Here is a 22,949-nt window from a genome sequence, read left to right on the forward strand (position 1 = left end):
TTTGTCCTTGATGAAACTGGAGTATCTGACCCTTACTGTTGGTGATTTAAAATCTTTCTTCTTAATGCCTGTCAGTATTTATGTGTTTAGGTGCTCCTATATTGGCTACATACACACTTACAGCGATTATAGCCTCTTGATGACAGCCATATTGTCACAATATAATGACCTTTGTTGCCTCATCTTACATATATTATGTCTGTTTTATGTTATATAGGCATCATACTCCAGTTCTGTTTTTTATTTCTATTTGCATATATTGTTCCATTTTTTTCTACCCCAGGCCTATCTGTTCTTGAATACAAACAAAATATCTTGCAGACAGCATATAGATGTTTCTTCTTTTTTCCCCTTTTATTGAACATAGATGGTTTTCTCTATAATATATCCTGATTACTGTTTCCCATACTTCTATTCCTCCCAATTCCTCCCTACTACTTTTACCCTCTGGTTCCACCTCCTTTAGGCCTCTTAATCGAAAACAAAAAGGCTTCTAAGGGATAATAGATAGGGAAAATAAAACCCAATACATTGCCATAGGTCAAAAAAGCAAACAAACAAACAGAAGAAAACATGCCCAAGAAAAGGCACAAGAAACAGGTATAGATACAGAAACTTTCTCATTTTCACACTCAGGAATCTGAAAAAAAAAACCCACTAAACTGGGAGCCAGTTTACAATGTCTACATTGTAAAGGGTCTGCAATGTAAAAAGAAAGAAAAACATATATAAAATATTAAATTCAATAACAACAACAACAACAACAACAACAACAACAATAAATAGTAAAGCAGCCCTGACATGACATTATGAGACAAGTAGCCTCCCAAGATGTCTTTGGATTCATTGAACTTGTTTTCTGTTGGCCATCTACTGTTGGGCATTTGTCTTACCATTAAGAAGAGTTTGGTTTCCCTTTCACTTGCAAGTGATTATCACTTTGCAAGAGATAGTGTCTGGGTTAGGTATAGGGACATGTGTCTAATTCTTTCAGCCTTGGGACATCACCTGGTGCAGACCTGTGCAGGCCTTGTGCATGCTGCCTTGGTCTCTGTGAGTTCCTATGTGTGTTACAGATTGGTTTGAAGGGCTTTGTCCCCTTGGCTCTTATACTCTTACTGCCTTCTCTTGTGCGGGGTTCCCTGAGCCCTAGGGGCTAGGGGGTTGGGGTGGGTTGATGGAGATATCAGCTTTGGGGCTGAGTGCTCCAAGGTCTCTTACTCTCTGCACACTGCCTTGATGTGAGTCTATATTTGTTCCCATCTGCTGCGGAAGGAGACTTCACTGTCTATGAATGAGCAAGGCAGTCGTCATATTTGTCTTTCTTGGTCTGGGTTAACTAATGCAAGATTTAAAAAAAAAATAGTGCCATATATTTACATTTGTATTGCATGGTTTCAGTTTTAACAGCTGACTAATACCCCACTGTGAAAATGTACCACATTGTTTTTTTTTATCCATTCCTTTGTTGAGTGACATCTATGCTGTTTTAAATTTTTGGCTTTTATGAACAGACGGTTGAACATAGTTGAGCAAGTGTCTCTGTGCTAGGATGAAGTGACCTTAGGGTGTGTGCCCAATAGTGCACACACCCTAAGGTCACTATCTTGAGGTAGATCAATTCCCATCTTTCTGAAGAACTGCCACACTGATTTACATAGTGACTTTTATAAGTTTCCACTTCCACCAGCAATGGACAGTGTTCACCTTACTCTACATTCTTGATAGCATGAGCTGTCGCTTGTTTTATTGATCTTAACTATTCTGATGTGGCATAAGATACATTCTCAGAGTAATTTGATCTGCATTTCCTTGATTACTAAGGATGTTTCTCTAAGTGTTTCTTGGCCATTTGAGTTATCTCTATTGAGAGTTCATTGTTGCCATATGTGCCCCACTTTAAAACTGGGTTATTTGCTTTTCTTGATATCTAGTTTCTTAAGTTCTTTATTTTTGATATTCACCCTCAGTCAGACGTGAATTAACAAAACATATTTTCCCATTCTGTAGGCTACCATTTTGTCTAAGTGATGTCATTTCCCATGCAGAAGCTTCTCAGTTTCATGAGGTCCTATTTATTAATCATCTTAATGCTTGTGTTAATGGCAGATGTTCTGTTCAGAAAATATTTTTATGTGCCAGTGAGTTCAAGGCTATTCCTTACTCTCTCTTCTATAAGGTTCATGTATTTGGTTTTAGGTTGAGGTATTTGATCTATGTGGAATTGGGCTTTATGCAGAATAATAAGTATGGATCTGTTTGCATTCTTCTATGTGCAGCCATCCATGTTGACTATTGGAAAGGCTTTTTTTCCAGACTTCTTTATCAATAGTCAGGTGTCTGTAGGTGTGTGGATTTATATCTGGCTCTTAACTGGATTCCATTGATCCACATGTCTGTTTTTGTACCAGTCCTATGCCATTTTTTGTTTTGTTTTATTGGATATATTCTTTATTTACATTTTAAATGTTATCGCTTTCCCCAGTTCCCCCCATCCCGGATACCCCCCGTCCCATTCTCCCTCCCTCTACTTCTATGAGGGTGTTCTTCCACCTATCCCACTCCCACCTCCCTGCCCTCAATTCCCCTAAATTGGGGCATCTATTGAGCCTTCATAGGACCAAGGATCTCTCCTCCCCTTGATGCCTGACAAGGCATTCCTCTGCTACATATGTACATATGCAGCTAGAGACATGTGTACCCTTTGGTTGATAGCTTAGTCCCTGGGAGCTTGGGGGTGGGGGTGGGGGGTGGAGGATGGGGAGGGGTGGGGGTGAGGGAGGTGGGGGCAGGGAAGGGTCTGGTTGGTTCATATTGTTCTTCTTCCTATGAGGTTGCAGACCCCTTCAGGTCCTTTAGTCTTTTCTCTAACTCCTCCATTGGGGACCCTGTGCTCAGTTCAGTGGTTGGCTGTGAGTATCTGCCCCTGTATTTGTAAGACTCTGGCAGGGCCTCTCACAGACCACATGAAGCTCAAGAAGAAAGAAGACCAAAGTGTGGGTGATTCAGTTCCTCTGAGAAGGGGAACAAAATACTCACAGGAGCAAATATGTAGATAAGGTGTAGAGCAGAGACCAAAGGAAAGGTCAACCAAAGACTGTATCACCTGAGGATTCATCCCATATACAGTCACCAGACCCTGACACTATCGTGGATGCCAAGAAATGCTTGATGAAAGGAGCCTGATATGGCTGTCTCCTGAGAGGCCCTGCAAGAGCCTTACAATCTCTACAGTACAATTTGAGGTTGGAGATGGTGACACCTCCATCAGCTCTTTTATTATTTAGAATTGTTTTAGCTATTGTATTTGTATGTGTGTGTGTTCAGTTATGAAGCTGAAAATTATCCTTTTGACATCTGTGAAGAATTTTGTTGGCATTTTGATGGGTATTGCATAGATTCTGTAGATTACTTTTGGTAGGATGTCTATTCTTACTACCTTAACCTACTGATCCGTGAGCATGGGATATCTTTCCATCTTCTCATATCTTCCTCGATTTCTTCAATATTTTATTAAAGCTTTTATCATCCAAGTGTTTCACTTGCTTGGTTAGAGTTACCTCAAGATATTTTTGAGAGTACTATGAAGGGTGTTGTTTTTCTGATTTATTTTTTTCTACATTCCAGTTTTCATTTGTCTACATGAAAGCTACTTATTTTTGTGAGTTGATTTTGCACCCAACTCCTTTTCTGAAAGTGTTTATCAGCTGTAGGAATTTTCCAGTGGAATTTTTAGGATAACTTACACATACTATCATACCATTCACATGTAAACATGCTTTGACTTATTCCTTTCCAATTTGTATCCCCTTAATATGTTTCAGTTTTCTTCTTGTTCTTCAAACACTATATTGGATATGAATGGAGAAAGTGAACAACCTTGTCTTATTTTTGATTTTAGTGGAATTGCTTTGAGTTTTTCTCCACTTAAATTAATGTTGGCTATGGACTCACTTTAAACTGGCATTTGTTATGTTGAGGTATATCCCTTGTATGCCCAATTTCACCGGGACTTTTATCATGAAGGGATTTTGAATTTTGTAAATGGCTTCTAATAAATTGATCATGTGTCTTTTGGTTTATTTACATGATGGATTGCATTTATCCATTTACATATATGGAGCCATCTCTGTATGTCTTGATCACAGTGAGTGATCTTTGTGATGTGCTTTTAGATTCAGTTTACAAGTATTTTATTGACTATTTTTTCATGTATGTTCATAAGAGAAATTGGTCTGTAATTTTCTCTTTTTTTTTTATTGGATCTTCATGTGATTTGGTCCATTTGGTTTATAACCAGAATTTCTCTGTTTCGCTTTATCTGTTGGTAAGAGTAAAATATCACAATCTCCCACTATCAATATGTGAGGGTCATTATGTGACTTAAGTTGTATTAGTGTATTTTTTTATGAACCTGGGTTCCCTTGTATTTGTTGCATAGATGTTAAAAATTACAGTATTTTTTGCAATTTGGTGGATTTTTCCTCTGATGAGTATATAGTAGCCTTCCCTATCTCTTCTGACTAGTTTTGGTTTGGTCTAATTTGTCAGATATTAAAATGACTACACCAGCTTACTTCTTAGGTTCATTTGATTAAAATATCATTTTATATCCTTTTACCCTTAGGCGATGTTTATCCTTGATGTCAAGGTGTGTTTACTGGATGCATCAGATTGATACTGTTTTCACATTCATTCTTTGTGTCTGTGTTTTTATTGGGAGAATTGAGCTAATTGATAGAGTTATCAATAAGCAGTGTTTGTTGATTCCTGTTATTTTGTTGTGGCGTGTGTGTGTGTGTGTGTGTGTGTGTTTGTGTGTGTGGTGTTCCCCTCTTTTGATTTACTGGCCTGGAATTATTATTGCTTGTGTTTTCTTGTGTGTGCTTAACCTTTTAAGGTTGGAGTTTTCCTTCTAGGGTTTAAATTTGGTTTTATTATTAACTATCTTATTTTATCCATCTGTGATGATTGCAAGTTTTGTTGGGTATAGCAGTTTTGACTTCTATCTGTGATGTCTTATAGAGTATGCTTTACATTTGTTCAGACTCTTCTGGCTTCTAGAGTCAACATTTAGAAGTCAAGTGCTATTCGAATAGGTCTGCTTTTATATGTTTCTTGGCCTTTTTATCCCTTGCAGCTTTAAATATTTTTCTTTGTTCTGTTTATTTAATGTTTTGATTATTATGTGCTGAGGGGTCTTTTCTGGTCCATTCTATTTGTGTTCTGTATGTTTCTAATACCTTGATAGGTTAGGGATATTTTCTTCTATGATTTGCTTAAAATACTTTCTATGACTTTGACCTGAGTTTCTTCCCCTTTCTTTATATCTATTATTTTTAGATTTTGTCTTTTCATAGTGGTCCCAGGCTTTCTGGATGTTTTGTTCTAGGATTTTTTTTTTATTTAACACTTTCTTTGACTGAGGTATCTGTTCCTTCTATCATGCCTTCAATGCCAGAGATGCTCTCTTCCATCTCTTTCATGATACTGATGAAGCTTGCCTATGAGATTCTTGTACAAGTTCCTAAATTTTTATTTCCAGATTTTTCTCAGTTTGGGTTTATTTATTAATCAGTATTTCAACTTTCAGGTCAGGACTTGAAGTATTTTATTTATTTCTTTCCACTGTCTGTGTTTTCATAGATTTTGTTAAGGGATTTATTAATTTCCTCCTTAAGGATTCCTTACGTATTCATAAAGTCTATTTCAAGGTATTTGTCTTTGCTATGCTGCAATCCTCAGGCCTTTCTGTGGTAGGGTTGCTGAATTCTGGTGGAAACATACTGTACTGGCTGTCATTGATTGTGGTTTTCCACTGGCATCTCGGCATCAGACTGAAATTCTAGGTGTTCATGTCTGGTCTTGTCTTGGTTGGGTGGGTATTTTGTTTCTTGGTTTCTCTTGTCTTCTCTGGTTTCTAGGAGAGTGTCATGGTTACATGATGCTGTAGGGAATTCTTGGATCCTGCTAGGTGTGGCCATTGGGGGTTCTGGGTAAAATATTTTTCTAGGTATTGGGAGCTGACACATATGAATGAGGACGGGCTGGCCATGGGGTCTTGAGGGGATCCACAGGATGGAGGAAGGAAGGGTGTTCACCAATTTTGCTTAGTACCATGGGAATAGGGGCAGAGAGCAAGGGGAGGTCACAGCCCATAGTTTCTTACAGAGCTGGGAATGAGACTGGGTGGCTTGGATTTAGAAGAGCTGAGGTAGAATGAAGACTTTAAACTAGTCTACCTGCGTCCCTGGTTACAGAGGTGTGTGGGTTCCCAGGATTGCCTACTGTGGTTTCAGGGCTGAGATAAGTGCTGAGTCAGGAATGGAAGGGTAGAGGGGAAGATGTGTGTGATCTGGCTGAGGGGTAAGGAGAACCTGAAGCAGGTGGTCTGCCACAGAGCTGAAGGTGAGACTGAAGGATTAGATTTGGAGGGCAGGAGGGAGACTTGAAGATCCATAGTGAGCCTAGCTGCCCCTCCCCCACCCACTTTGCTACCCTCTCTTTTGCTAGAGAATTTAATGCACTGATGTTTAATGTAGTTGCTGACAGGTAAGACTTACTGTTGCTATTTTGCCCATTGTTTTTTTTTTCTTTTATTGGATATTTTATTTATTTACATTTCAAATGTTGTCCCCCTTTCCAGTTTCCCCTCCACAAGCTCCCTTCCTGTACCCCTCCCCCTGCTTCTTTGAGGGTGCTCCCCCCAACATAACACCCTGGTATTCCCCTACACTGGGGCATCAAGCCTTCACAGGACCAAGGGTTTCTCCTTCCTCCTGTTGATGCCTAAGAAGTCCTTCCTCTGCTACATATGCAGCTGGAGCCGTGGTCGTTCCATGTGTGCCCCTTGGTTGGTAGTTTAGAAAGTCTTCTGATCTTCCTTCTGCTATTACTGTCCTTTCTTGATTTGGTAAATTTTCTTTGATTTTTTTAAATGTTTTTCCCTTTCTTCTTTGGCAAACATACTGTAGGTTTTTGCTTTATGGGTACAATTAAGTTTATGGAAAAAATCTTATAGCAGTACAGTAAATTTTAAACCTGGATAAAAAAAATCTAACTTCAATTATTTATAAAACTTCTTCCTTGTAGGACTCTAGCTCAAGCACAGCCAACACAGCTCTGGCAGGCCTTACTCTTCTTCCCTTTTCCCTTTGCCTTGCTAAACACACACACACACACACACACACACACACACACACACACACACACAAAACATTTGATTATATCCATATAACCAAGGTCTCTTCCCTTATTTCCTTTTCCTCCCAAGGCTGACTACCAAGGTCCAGCTATCAAAGTATTGCAGTCCAGCAATCAGAAGTACCCTTTGGCTGCCCTAATTAACATGCTCAATCAAAATATACCACCACATGCTAACACAGCCTTTCCCCCCTTTACCTTTACAAACTGCCATTTTTTAATGGGCCACATTTGCCTCCTCTCTATCCAGAGGCAGTCTCTGTCTCCAACTCTGGAACAAACATCCTGGGCCCCTCTCCCTTGTTCCTTTCCTCATTTTCTCTTGTCCTCTGACTTCTGTCTTTGTCTCTTCTTCCCTGTTTTTTGTCCCTCTGCGGCAAATAAATATCTTTTGTGCTGATAATTTGGCCCAGGGGGTCTTGAGTTGATATTAATCTTTACATTCCTCCCCGAATTTTTTGTTTATACATATTTTGAAATTGTGTACTTTACTAATTTTAGTGGAGCTTCTCCTCTGTTAACTTTAAGTTCATTCTTAGATTTTAAGAGCAAAGGTCTGGTTGGGTTTTTTGTTTTGTTTTGTTTTGTTCTTGTGATATGTTTCACATCCAGCTCAATACAATGACGAACACAGAATACTGTTTATTGCTTCGAGATCAAGATTGACTTATCAGTTTAGAGTAGTGGCTCTCATCCTGTGGGTTGCAACCCCTTTGGGAATAGAATGTTTTCACGGGAGTTTGCCTAAGACCATAAGAAATATCAGATATTTATATTACCATTCATAACAATAGCAAGGTTACAGTTATGAAGTAGCAATGATAATAATTTTGTGGTTGGGGGGTCACTGTAACATGAGGAACTGTATTAAAGGGTCACAGTGTTGGGAAGTTTGAGACCCATTGGTTCAGAGAATGAAGCCCTGTGAGTTTTGATATAATTGTCATGCCACTGTTGTGTCATCTGCTGTCGTTAATGCCATGTTCCTCTCTTCTCTCGTCCCAATCACAGCATGTGCATTCCGGTACAATGGGCTCTCCTTCGTCTACCTTATCTACCTCTTGCTCATTCCTCTGTTCTCAGAACCAACCAAAGCAACGATGCAAGGTAAGGTCCCTTATTGGTCCTCAGCAGAGCGATAAAACTTGCATGTGCTTTTCTCAACTCCTGGGATTTGTCTTTATTCAGCGAGAAGGGCATTATCTAGGCAGCAGAGTGGGCTGTCCAGTGTTATAAGCACTATCAAGTAGAACAGAATGATTTGCTTAAGCTACACATGTCTTTTTTATATACACAGCCATTCCCCCTATGTTAACTCATAACATAGACAGGACAAAAATTGGGAATTCTGTGGTTAATGAAAACTAACTCCTGCATGCTGACTAGTTGAACCAGCACCATTTGTTGAAAAAGCTATCTTTTTTCCACTGGATGTTTTTAGCTCCTTTGTCCAGGATCAAGTGGCCATAGGTGTGTGGGTTCATTTCTGGATCTTCAATCCTATTCCATTGATCTGCCTGCCTGTCACTGTACCAATACCATGCAGTTTTTAACACTATTGCTCTGTAGTATTGCTTGAGGTCTGGGATACTGATTCCCCCAGAAGTTCTTTTACTGTTGAGAATAGTTTTAGCTATCCTGGGTTTTTTGTTATTCCATATGAATTTGAGAATTGCTTTTTTTTTTAACTCTGTGAAGGACTGAGTTGGGATTTTGATGGGGATTGCGTTGAATCTGTAGATTGCTTTTGGCAAGATAGCCATTTTAACTACATTAATCCTGCCAATCCACAAGCATGGAAGATTTTTCCATTTTCTGAGGTCTTCTTCAATTTACTTCTTCAGAGACCTGAAGTTCTTGTCGTATAGATCTTTCACTTGTTTGGTTAGAGTCACACCAAGATACTTTATATTGTTTGTGGCTATTGTGAAGGGTGTCATTTCCCTAACTTCTTTCTCAGCCTGCTTATCCTATGTTCATAGCAGCCTTATTTATAATAGCCAGAAGCTGGAAAGAACCTAGATATCCTTTAATGGAGGAACGAATACAGAAAATGTGGTACATTTACACAATGGAATACTACTCAGCAATTAAAAACAATGAATTCAAGAAATTTTTAGGCAAATGGTTGGATCTGGAAAATATCACCCTGAGTGAGATAACCCAATCACAATAGAATACACATGGAATGCAATCTCTGAGAAGTGGATATTAATTAACCCAGAAGCTCTGAATATCCAAGCCACAATTAGCATAACAAATGACTCCCATGAAGAAGTAAGGCGAGGGTCCTGATCCTGGAAAGGCTTGATCTAGCATTGGAGGGGAGTATCAGGACAGAGAAAAAAGGAAAGAGGTAATTGGAGAATGGGTGGAGAGAAGGTTTGTGGGACATATGGGGAGGGAGGAACTGGAAAAGGGAAAATCATTTGGAATGTAAACAAAGAATATAGAAAATAATATATATATATACATATATATATATATATATATGTATGTATATATATATATAAGAAAACTAACTCACAGTGCTGTCAATTAAAATAAAGCTTGCGGTATGGCAACAGTAGCATGTGCATTGAAATAACGTGTTGTTGGGGAGAATATGGTCATTAAAAAGAGCAGAGCCACAAGGGGTACACTGGAGCCTTGTGGTGGGAGAAGTGGGTAGGAAGCCTAGCTTTCTGCCATTCCTTGCTGGTATATCAGTTGAGTTTTTGTGTTTGTTGTTTGTTTTGCTTGGCTTTTTTTTTTTTTTTTTTTTTACATATTCTTTACGTACACAGTAAAAGCAGAAAGCAGTATCTTTACTTTAGATAGTATCTAACACAAGTTCCTGTGAAGCTTTTAATGCTTATTTATTGTTCTGTGAGGCAGAGAGGAGAACAGTGACTGTATCCTGACGGTCCAGTTAGGTAGCACATTCTGGTTTGTGATTGCCCTTTGTTGATTGAAGTTCTTCCACAAATATGAAAATGAAGCTCCCTTAAGCCCGGTGAAATAAACTGTTTTTGTGACACGTTGCCATTACAAGAAGAAATAAGGACCGTGCCAAATGCTGTAGGTGAGTGAAGTGGCTATGTGTTTCCATGACAGGAAAAGGAAATTCAGTTTGTCCTGACCCTCAGTGGCGTGAGAAAGGCCATTGGTGGTGACTGCCTTTTAGTGATGAGCTCTTTTGAAGAAAGAGCAAAGACCGTACAAAGGCCAGCAAACAACTTCATTTTTCTCCCCCTTCCTGATTGTGGGCTTTAGATACTGCTTTGCCCATTTATTCTTGTAGTTAGAGCTACAGATGCTATGCCTCTTTCCCTGATGCAGAAGAACATTCACATTATAGCTCTGAATTATGTGCTTAATAGACCAAGTTAAGAAAAACTAGAGAAACAGAGGTTTATGTGGATCCTTATTAAACAACAAATTCAGTGTTTATGGGAGTCTGTTCACCATAACCTCACTTTGAAGATTTCAACATAGGATTTCTGGCTTCAGAAATGATATTATTGTATCTTGGCAACTCCTGTTCCAGAGTTTGAAATGCATACTGCAAAGAAAGATTTTGTGAGCATTCAGACCACAGTGCTTTTTAAAATGGGTGCTTTCATATGCTCCCTTGAATTGTCTGTTGCTCCTATGTCAATATAGGCTTCTGTTCGATGTGGAGATCAAGTAAATACAAATCGTCTTCACCCTTGTGTGACAGCTCTTAGATTTTCGTTTTTATCCCCCAGTCAATAACCATGAATCTCTTAATAATTTTAGAGGTGTCCATTGGGCGAAGCCCAGTATACTGGGCCCTGACACTATCAGGATATTACACATACAACATAGAATCAAAAACTACAGAATCCTCCACATGTGCAGAAATACTCTGTGAATGAAAAGTTGCAAGGTCAGTGAGCACAGAAGACCACAGGTGCCTGCTGATTCTGGTCCCATCGGAAGAGAAGGGCAGAGGAGGCTTACTAGGAAATCCCTACATCCTCATTCGGAAGCAGCATCCTGGTGTTTCATTTTCCTTTTTCCTGCTTTTTAGCACCAGGAAACATGACTGATGTTAACATAACCTCATCTGTTTGTTTGCTTCTGTAATATACATGATTTTTTTTTCTGATCTGCAGGACTCAAACCCCATGCATTTCCAGTGACTGTGTGGAAAGACAACGTGGGTTAGATGTTCCTAGTTGATGTGAGGGCCTGCATGGAGCCAATGGGCTCACGTCCCAGAGGAACAGCATAGCTTTTCAGGGCAGGGGTCAGGCTCAAATGCACTGAGCTGTGAAAGCCTAGGTTCATAACCACACCTCAGGAATGAGCTGACAGGTACACTGGCAAACGGTTCTCATCAAGCGCTGCACTGTACCCCCTGGGAAGCCCATGTCCACGTCCACATGTGAGCTTGGATTGGTCCCAGGAGCTGATGCAAGTGTGTCTTGCCAAGATCCTGGTGTGTTAATGCAGACACACCAAACTAGACGTAAGATGTACGCATATGGCAACTGTTCCTGTGCTGCCTGCTGCCTCTTTACTTGTGTGGATGGATGTCTTTGCTTATGTGATTGGACTTGCTTTCAGTGTTCTTACAGAGGTGCCCAGTGTGTGTGGGAACATCGGTATTATACGTTAGCTTGTATATCCTTTGATGTAGTACTTAGAATGATCCCAAATGGACAGTTCTGGGCAGTTAGCTTAGAAGCATCCAACTATCTTTAGTTTGGTGTCATCAGCAAGATGAAGCCTATTCGAATAGGAAAACTTTTAGTGCTTTGGTTACAGACTGCATTGATAAAGAAGGAAGATTATTTATATGCCCAAACACTAACACTTCTGTTTTTAAAGACTAGTTGTTAGGGGCTGGATCTCACAATCCCCTTATAGGACATGTTCCCATTTACTCAGTGAAGAGAGTTTTCTATCACATGTTGATGTCATTTGTTGAGCCCAATATTACCCCACTACACACACACACACACACACACACACACACACACACACACACACACACATACACACACACACACACACACACACACACACACACACACACACCAGCACTATGGTAATAAAAATTGCTCAGAAATTCATTATACACAACACATGGAGCTGTCTGATTGGGGAGAGATAAAATTTATACAGTCAGAGAATTCTTGATTTGAAATAAAGAGCTTGTGGGAGAGGTGAAACACATTCTGGTAGCTAGCAGGGGAATCCTATCTGTAACAGTCATGTGAGCTGCCCAAATGTCCCTTTACATACTGGTGGTTCCAGGAGCTCCCTTCCCGCTGGGGAACTCTAAAGCAACAGTTCTCAACCTGTGGGTTGCAACCTCTTTGGTGTTTAAGGACTTTTTCACAGGGGTCACATCAGATATTCTGCATATTAGATATTTACATTATGGTTTGTAACAGTAGAAAAATGATAGTTATGAAGTAGCAATAGAATAATTTTATGATTGGATACCACCTCAACATGAAGATCTATATTAAAGGATCTCAGCATTAGGAAAGTTTAGAACCTCTGCTCCAGAGATTATTATCAGACTTAAAACAGACTGAACTGTACTTTTCTGCACTTCCTGGACATGTTTCCTACCTAAATTAATAATGAGTTAAGAGAGGTCAGAGGTCACCCTCCAATAGCATTGAGAATGGCTTGTGGAAACCTAGGCAGTTCACTGATTAAATGGCTAAGACTAATAATAATGCATTAATTATTATCTCAGGGCTGAATCTTTTGGTGTTCTAACCTAAATTAGGAATGACTTTAGGTATTTCATAAAAGAATATTAAATATAAGGAATTAATTAAAAGTGATAAGAAAACCAAGAACCTGGGAAGAATGTTGAAGCAGCACAGGATATCAGCCAGGTGTATGCTGTGTGCATGCGTGTGAACTCGTGGACCATTGGAAACTGGTAGAACCATAGAATCCATCAGTAACAGGACCATTGGAAACTGTTAGAACCATAGAATCCAGACAGCATGTCTGTATGTAAATCATCATTACTCTTCCTCCCCACTAAGGAGTATGTCACTTGGGTGCAGTGGTCAGGGGAAAGGGCTCATGCTAGCTAATGCCTGATGGTTCACAGGCTTAGGGATAATGGTTTTCATCATCATTCATCTGTAACATGGCTGAATATGCCTAGTTCCTCAAGACTGTGCATTCTCAACTGTTCTTCCAGAACAGTCTCCTCTAGAGGCCTTCTATGTTGTCAGATTGTCAAATGTCTCAAATAGTGTACAGAGCCAAATAGACTTCTTTGTCGATTACCTGGGCTCCGACACTCACTGATAGCTGCACAGAATAGACTAATCTAGTATGTACACAGCCGTTTCCCTCTGTGGTCACAAGCCACTTTCTATTGTCCTTGCATCTTACCCTGGATTTCTCAATCAATGGCTTTTCGCCATCTAGTGTGTTCTGCATGCTGACAAGGCTGCTCGTCAAAGCCCCTTACCTATAACGACTCTTTGAGCTCCACTAACATCGTTTTTTATATTATCCACAAGGCAAAGAACCACAGGTTGCAAATAGACAGCCTTGCCATTAGGTTTGCTGGAGTCTAAGCAAGCTTTAGGCATGAAGGTCACCTGGACTCTTAGGTCTTACCTTAGATTGATACAGTGTGCTTTTGCTCTCCTGTGCATGAACATCAAGATAGTGGGGAATGCACTACTATATTGACTATTGTGCCTGGCTTGTGGGAGACCACCAGACAATGTTTACAGAATGAATGAATTTACCCCAGGGTCTAGTTCTTGCAAAACATTTGTGAACATAGCTACCCTCACCATGACCTCTGTAATAGTGAAATCATTCAATAGTTTATTGCGTACACAGGTCCTCTGGAGACAGAAGCACAGGGTACCACAGGCTATGGGATTCTGCTGTTCTCAATTTCATTAGGATCAGAGAATCACAAGTAATTGAAGACATCAAGTCTGCTAAAATGTCTTGTGTGTTCAATTACAATGATGGGCATTTTATTTAAGCATGTGATACTGGAGGAGAGGAAATGAGAATTTTCTTGCTGTTCATAAACAGAGTGTGTTGGGTTAAGGATTGAGACAGGCCTCCATTAAATTCTTTAACAAGTGTGTAATTAACATCACATGGCCTAGTGTTTCAAATTTGGGAGGAGTTATGTTCTTCATCCAGGTACACAATAGGTTTCTTATACTGTATATTCTGAGGATAACATGCTGGTAAACATGGTTTGTATTTGGTTCAGATGGGAGATGGGTGTTTGAAACATGTGGTTTGAAAGACCACAGTGGTCATCAAACCCAGAATTTGAAAGTTCAGCATTATTTGTTTCAGTGTCAGAGTTATGCTAGATCCAAGTGTTTGGCATGTAGAAAATGTTCTCATTAATGGCGATGGCTAATCTTCAGTAAAAGACTGTATAAGTTCTTCCTAAACAACAACAAAGAATTAAGAGATTTCCTAGGTTCCTTAATGTTTTGATCCTAGATATCTCATAATATTTAGGAGAATTAGCCTGTTAATAGTGAGCTAGTAGCAATGTCTACTAAGTACATCTGATTATTTTCATGCATCTGTTAATTTCTCTCAGTGACCTCTCGAGCAGTATACTGCATTATTTAAAACATTATTACATGGTGCCAGAGAGATAGCGAGACATTTGGAGCACTTGTTCTTGCAGAGGACCTGGGTTCAATTCCAAGCACCACATGGTGGGTCACAGCCATCTATAACTCAAGTTCCAGGGGATCTGATACCTTCTTCTGACTGCTGAAGGCACCAGGCACAAAAATACATGTAGGCAAAACATTCATACCTGTTAAATAAATAGACAGGCAGACCTTACATAGATAAATAGATGATAGTTAGATGATAGATTGAAAGATTGATAGATCAAAAGATAGATAGATAGATAGATAGATAGATAGATAGATAGATAGATAGATAGATAGATAGATGGATGGATGGATGGATAGATTGATGGATAGGTGGATAGGTGGATAGATAGATAGATAGATAGATAGATAGATAGATAGATAGATAGATAGATAGATAGACAGACAGACTATACCATCTATATTGTAGGTGGAGGCATGGTTCTAGGTGGGTTGGCAGTAAGCCCAGGACACTGTGTGCATGGTCTGGCTATTGGCTTCTATGGTATTCCAACTCATGCCCTGGACAGAACTTAGTTCTCTGGGGTTTCGGAAGGAAATAAGGAAGCCAAGTTCGTTCGTTAGTTAATATTTTTGGCTGACAGATAATTTGGCTCTGAACACATATATCTGGGAAGACTGGGTCTGTTTAAGCATAACATATCAGTGTGGATAGATGGCTTATGTGTACCTTACTTAGACAACATATCACGTTAAGTGTGTCCAGTTTTGCCTTTCAACAGATGGTAATCAAAAGACCGTCATCCTTCACGAGGCACTACATCGAGTTTGGTGGAGGATGAAGAGGTGTAGAAAGACTGGCATTTCCCTGGAGTGGGCCTTTCACACCCCATGCTTTATGCAGCTGGCTGAGTGTTGGCTTTTCCAGTCTAACTGCTTTTGGAAGGTGCCTACTTAACCTCGGCCGAGCTGCTGTCACTTTCGTAAGGGCAATTTCATGCTTCCCCTTTGTCTCTGTCTGGAGACAAGAGAATGAAAGCTGTGGTGGAGAACTGGTGTCCCTGTGAGAGGAGTCTGACTCAGGTCACGGTGTTCAGAGTCAAGCTGGATGTGGATAAAGCTAGCCACTAAATGGGTTGCGTTGATTTCAGAAGAAAAGGGCGGGGTGCTTCATGCAAAGCAGCGGCTGAAGCTTACTGCTCATTGTGAGGGAGATAGTTTGATGCTGACTGGGATGATACATGTAGCAGGTGTATGTACCACCACGATGCTTGTGTGGAATAATACATGAGATCTCACTTGTTATCAGATGCCATATCCAGGCAGCATCCCCAGGTCCTGGTTGATTCTAGAACTACCAGAAGCCAAACAGTATCCTCCAGATCCAGTTCAGATTTTCCTGTGGCCAGGTGCTCTCCTGGAGGATGGTTGCAAGCAACTTTCATCACTATCTGCTATAAGCCAGATGCTCCGGATTAATAGGCGATTGTTCTAGTACAATTAGAAATGGGCCCACAGGCTGGGGAGGGAGACACACATCCATCTACAGTGTGATATTTGCATATGCCTGCTTGCTTAGCTCTACAGCAAGTCATTTTTGTTCATGTTTGTCTTCTTGAGTACAGCCATACTCATGGTGACAGCATGGGGGTATGTGTTAGGTTTGGGACTTGGGGCTAAAGTAGCCACGTGCATGCCCTGCAGTCTCTCTCTGTCTCTGTCTCTATTTCTGTCTCTGTTTTTATCTCTGTGTCTCTCTGTCTCTGACTGTCTCTGTCTCCCTCCTTCCCTCCCTCCTTCATGACAGGTGCTATAAAAGAAATGGCAACCTCTCTACTTAGAGTGGGTCTACTTCAGTGGGTCTTTGGCCCTGTAACAGAATCTCAAGTTGTATGGATTCCTGGAGAATGACTGGATCCCTAATTCTTCCCCAAGAAAGTTTATGGAACACAGGTTACCAGACACCAAGATATCAGGGGGCTTGGATGTCATATTCCTATCTGTGTAGAGGATTCACCTTAACCAAATATGCCCCAATCTCCTCCCTTCCCCATACCCTGTAATTCACACATTAGCCAGATTCCCTTCTCTAGATTAGTATGCTCCTGCCCCATACCACCAGTGTGGACTCAGATACAGACCAGCTAGAGACATGAAGCCTCTCCTTTCTGCAAAACTTCTAAAAAGGAACTTTACCCCTGCCACACAGGCGGGCTCCAACCTCTCCCTAGAGCCCTGCTGTGCTGTTTGTCTGTCTGCTTGCACCAAGAGTAACTATTGTAATAATTCTCTTACCCAACCAGACAATCCTCTTTAATGTTCCCCCCTGAACGGCAAACCTAAAACCTTTCTGTAAGCACCTCACACCAGATGTGGATGGCAGACATGAGTTTTCTGTGCTCCAGGATGGTGGCAGTTCCTTGTGGAATTGGCAGAACACAGAGAACAGCCCATTCTTTGTCAGTGCCAGTAAAATTGTCAAGGGACTAGCAGAAGAACTGCAGAGTGCTAGCTTTTGCAGGCTTTGCTGAAGAGGTTTTTGATGTGCAGCTTGCAGAGATTTTACTTGCCTTCTTATTTAGAATAATTGTGGATAGCTTTTCTTTTTTGAATGAATTTGGTTTTGTTATTTGCTCTGAAGAGAAATGATTCCTCTGGTGCTTCCTCTGGTTCATGTAGTCACATTTACACCTTGCATATTATCATTGGTACTTTTTCTGCTTGGTGGGATCTCTTGCAGCGTTTGGGAAGGCAGGGGTAGAGAGGAGTAGAAAATAAAGGGCGTCGTTGTGTTCTGTGACAACCATAAACAGGTGGAATTTACAGCAGGCCAGGTTAACACTTGCAAACTTTTGCCAAAGTTGCCTTAGAATGATCAAAAAGACGAATGTATTTTACTTTATGTCACTCTGAATAGGACCCTAGTTAAGCAAAAGTAGTACTAATCTTCTGAATTATATAAAAAAATTAACGTATATAATATTTATATATTTTAATTATATTTTATTACTAATAAATGATATCAATGACATAATCCTATAAATCTTTTTAATCCCCCTACACATCCAAATTGCCTTATTCCAAGGTTCTGACCTATCCTACACTTAGCCAGAATACTAACAGCACCCCGAACAAAGAAAAATGGTTCTCAGTTTCTCTACTTAAAGAGGCAAAGAGGTCTGTAACTTGTAAAGCTGTGTTTAGACATCAGAACGGAAATAGTAGCAGATATTTAAAACAGCCTGCATCTGGTTTTTGTTATAAATAGTCTTTAGACCATTAGGCTTATTATTACTGTGTTTTACTATGTCATAATAAACCAAATGGCAAGAAAATAGTTAATTGGATAAATTACTTGGTAAGTGTTTTATTGCCAATAAGATCAGCTTACCACCCCAAAGAGTGCTAACCAAAGTAATTAGAAGTTTTTGTCTCTGTTTTTTAAATCAACTATAGAATGCTTAGGGTTTCTGTCCTTTCTAGGACAGGATAAGCTATTATCCCATTATTGTTGTGAATTTGGCATGCAGGCAGCCAGAGGGACTTTCAGGCAACATAATTCTTGGTTCAGGAAACAGCAGGTTGTGTTAGTGCATGACAATAGAAAAGATTATGAAAATCCCAAACATTTCTTCATTTGGTTCCGACAAATGGTACTTATGAAGCAAACCCAGTATTTTTTGACTATAGTGTAGCGTTCGTTTGAAATGATCTCAGTTTGTCGATCTGTCCTTCACATCATGATGTTCACAGACATTTCTTATACTCTTCCTGGGCCAGACCTGGTGTAAAGCTACTCACCCTGCAATGGTGAGCAGGACACAGCTCAGAACACGGCTCTACCACCTGTTGGCTCTCTACTGTAGGGCAAGCTACTGAAAATTCCAGCTCTCTGTATTCGGTGCCTGCTGAGCTCGGCATGTTCCTGGATAGAGCTGCTGAGAGGCAGCGTCGCAGGTGATTGGGAGCCAGGTTTGTGATGTATGCTCAGTAGACGCAACGATGGCTGCAGAGAAGACTTTTGCTTTTCTGTCTTGGGGATCAACTCGCAAGAGATCAAGGCTTTGCTTTGGCTCAGAGCTTTCAGGTTTCCTGTCCATGGTGTGCTGTCTCCATTGTTTGTGTCTGGAGGAAGGCGGAGGGAGAGAGCATCAGAGGGGTGTGGGCTATGATGGAGGAGGATGCTTATCTCTTGGAGGCCGGTGGCAGCTTTAAGATATAACAGAAAAAGGTATGCTCCCAGTGAGTGCTTCCTCCAACAGGACCCCGCCTCCTAATTCTCCACTGACAGTGTTAGCATATCTGTGGCCTTTGGTGGTGGGGGTGGTAGGGTGGGGGTGGGGAGGTGGGGTGTCCAATCTAAACCAAGGAAAGAACCATCACTTCTTTCTGACTTTAAAAATTCATTTTCCATTCAAGAATATTCTACTGTATGTGATTTACTTACATAGTACTTGAGTCTTTTTTTAAAAAAAAATTTTTTTAAACTAGCTTGTTTCAGAGCCTGCAAAAGACCAAGTTTGAATTTACTTATTGGCCAAGATGGATGCATCATTTGTGTAACTTCTCTTACACATATCCATATACCTAGACTTGGACAGAGGTATGGGGAAGAAAATTTCAGGATAAAAGCTTGCATTGAGTTCTCAGGTGAGGTTACCTATAGTTACAGGAAGGATAAGCAGGTGGGAGCATGCTTGCTAGAGCCCAGGCAAGAATTCCTCCACCCAGTGTTTCCTTAGCCCTTACACACCTTCAGAGTCTACTGAGTAATGCTGGAAGCTAACGGTCTAAGAAATTAATTTATGGAGGGAGTGCTTCTAATATGAATAATGCAGTGATCCATGGAGACATTCCTTCACCTTCTGAATACTCTGATAACAACAGTGGAGATAAGTGCGGACATTAGCCATGCCCTCTCCTTGCATCGGAGCACATAAGTAGCCGATTATTGAACTCTTAACGGCAATTGGGTATACGTTTTCAGTATTGAACAGGAATGGATGCTGGCATAAAGCATGCATTTGTTTGCTTTGGCTCATTGGGTGCTGAACATCTGAAGTGTGTTGTATAAGTGCTTGGTAGTGGAGCCTCAGTGTTTTCAATCTTGAAGCTCTGGAGTGAAATGCCTCCCCGCCCCCTTCTCATCTTTCCCTCATCTAGTTCTTAATTCTGCTGACCCTCATGTTCTACACTATGGAGTTGCAAATGCTATGGAGGCTGTGAGGTGTTTCGGAATAGGTCACCACAGTCCTCTCTGACAACCTAGCAAAGGGTCTATCATGTTTTAAAATGTGGTGTGTGATATCCAATGTGATGGCATATGTTATAATGTGCTGTTGTCACCCACTCATTCTGTCATTGATGAAATACTCAGGCATTTCATCAACTTACAATCAGGACAGGTTTAGCTTGGCTCATGGTTTCAAAGGTTTCAGTCCAGGGTTGGGTAACTTTGTTTCTCTTGGGCCTGTACTGATGTAGCATGTCCTGGTGGGACAGTGTGGTAGAAAATGTTCTTACTTGACAGCCAGGAGGGAAGGGGGAAACAGGAAGGTAAAGGACCCAGGAACTAACTTCCATCAACTAGATCCCTACCTCCTAAAGTTTCTACTTCCTAATGTTTCTACCACTTCCATATGGTGCTGTGGAACAGAGAGCAAGTTTCCAACAAGTGGGCCCTTAGAGGATATTCACCCAAACTGTATAGCTGCCCTCTTAGACTTAGCTGTTATCTCTATGACAGCAGTCCAGGACTCCCTTTTCAGGGTCTTAGACCTCACTGGAACAGGACCTGAGTATGGGCATACGTGTTGAGAACTACGTGGGAACATCAGTCTTTAGATTGTCTTTCTTCCACAGCAGTCTGCCCAGCCCTTATCTGAGATCCTTTGGGAATGGATAAAGGAATGACACCATTAAATATCAGCCTTTTCCCCACCACTGTCACAGCTTTCCTGGGGACACATGGTATCTGCAAAATGAAAACTGTCTCAATGCCAAGGAGGTTGGAAAACTTTTTCTCCAGTTGTTTGTGGGAATGTCTTGACTCTTACTGTAGTGAATTCTTGTCCAGATCCCTCACCTTTTAAGAACCAGCCATTGACCCTCTTTCTGCTGGGCTGTTAGCAGTGGAAGCCTCATTTATATCATAGCATCTCAGCTGAAAGGGTCTACCCCACCCCAGGATCTTCCTTTCTGCTTGTGAGTGGGACTTCCCTCTCCATGAAAGGTCACTGTGGATCTCATCATGTCCTCTTGCCTAATTCTGGGATAACTCCACATGGCTCCACTCTAGAGGTAGTATGGACCATTGAGGTGGGGGACCCCTGGGGGACCCTGTCATGGAGGAAGAACAACTCAAATCACACTCTACACAGAGTCCTATCCAAAGGGTAGGTGAAGGCTGAATTCTGAGTCTTGTTTTGCTGACCGAAGATGAATGCTCTAGCTTATAACTGCATGACCTAGCATATTAAGAAGTTCATTCATAAGGAGGTTGCACCATGCAGAAAACAGCAGAGTGTTTTAGGAATATATTTTAGATTGATAAGCAATCTCTGAAAGAAGACCTCCCCTCCTGCAATCTGTGCCTAATGACCACTTCATGTTCTCTGTAGTCCCTTTTGCTTCCTCTCAAATGTCCACATGGGGAACTTTGTTTCCCTTTCCTAAGAAGAGCCTTCCTTCCCACATTCTCCCACCAGTTCACACATCCAGCATCACTGTGGCTGGATCATGATAGCAGACTTTGTTGTAGACATATCTAGGAGTGTCCTGGATGCTTTGATCTCCACAGGTCATCTGTTCCATCTAGAACTAAGTAGTTGAGATGAACCAGGGCTGCCTCCTCATGGACTGAAAGCGAGGAGGTGGCATTATCAAGAAGCTTTCCTTGATAAGGCACAGCCTGAGCTAGTGGGGTGAGGACCACCGCCCAACTGCCGCATCACACCATATGCGTCCCTCCTTCCGTGGTGAATTGCTAGCTGCTTAGGATAAAGGCTAATTATTTATTTAGTACCAGACTCCTGTAACAGCTAGGCATGGTCAGGAAGCAACAATGCTCTATCAGCGTTTTCATTGAAAACGATGCTTTTCAACACTGGCCTAGTCCATCTCATCAAACACAGAACAGCACCAAGGTGCTGCTTAGGCTGCAAATGGGCAGGAGCAGGTCTCTCATTGAAGCATATGTTAGTCATCAAATATTCAGCAGTCCGGGCTTTTACAAAGGCTTTGTATAGGCCAGCACATGCACTGCAGGGAATGAGGAGCCCAGCCTCTGAAAACTGGGTGTGGGAGGGCTTTGTGCTGGGAAATGGGAGGCTGGGAAGGAGGAGTGATGGGTGGGTGGTTGCCTGGGAAATCAAAAAATATTTGTGGTCCAGATTCGCTCCCTTTTTGATGATGTGTGTAATGTTCTGATACAAATTCAGTTTAAAACTTTGTACATTCATCTACATGACAGTTTAGCACAGGAAGACAGGAATAAATTAATTAATGCAGGTGCATATGATGTCAGTTTGTTCATCCATCTGACTTATATGTCTGAGATATCTACATTTTCCAGCTAACATGCAACAAAAAAAGAAATTGAAATAATCACTATAATCTACACATTTACAGTGTAGTGAGTGACCTTAGGGTATATGTTTAACTTTATAGAAGATACTTTGAAATCTAAACACAGCAAAATTATCATTATTCACAGATTCTGTATAATGAACTCACCTCCCTGCTATATTTATATTTTAAGCTTCAAATCAATATTCTAAGTGTCGTCAGAGTCACTTATAGGGACACCTAGAACCACAGAAATTTGAGTTGCCTGATGCTTTTGCTGGGAAATGGGGGATTGGCCAGGTGGAGGGAAAGGGGAGCTTGCAAAATGATTGCCTGGAAAATGACAAATATCTGTGGTATTTATACTGTGGTATTGTTGATGTGCTATATAATGAAACCCCACTTTCTTAAATGCTGCATTTGCTTTTAGATAATTTCATATTTTCAGTTGGTCTCCATGTGAGGTATTGCTCTCCAATGCTCCTGAGTATATGTAGGCTATGATCTACCTTTGAATTCAGCTCATAAAATGATGCTGTTGGCTGTAAGCCAACTGATGTTATTGAATCAACAGTG

At 40.8% G+C, this 22,949-nt stretch overlaps 1 protein-coding gene across 1 annotated transcript in view; it reads left to right on the plus strand.

Annotated features, from left to right (window-relative positions):
- Positions 1 to 22,949, plus strand: part of Piezo2 (piezo type mechanosensitive ion channel component 2) — a 390,271-nt gene that overhangs the window by 62,848 nt on the left and 304,474 nt on the right. The window contains exon 2 of the mRNA XM_052155704.1: positions 8,215 to 8,310. Coding sequence (XP_052011664.1) covers positions 8,215 to 8,310 — 96 coding nt within the window. The remainder of the gene's footprint in view (positions 1 to 8,214; positions 8,311 to 22,949) is intronic.

The sequence above is a fragment of the Apodemus sylvaticus genome, chromosome 13 (assembly GCF_947179515.1).
Source record: "Apodemus sylvaticus chromosome 13, mApoSyl1.1, whole genome shotgun sequence".
Classification (NCBI taxonomy): domain Eukaryota; kingdom Metazoa; phylum Chordata; class Mammalia; order Rodentia; family Muridae; genus Apodemus; species Apodemus sylvaticus.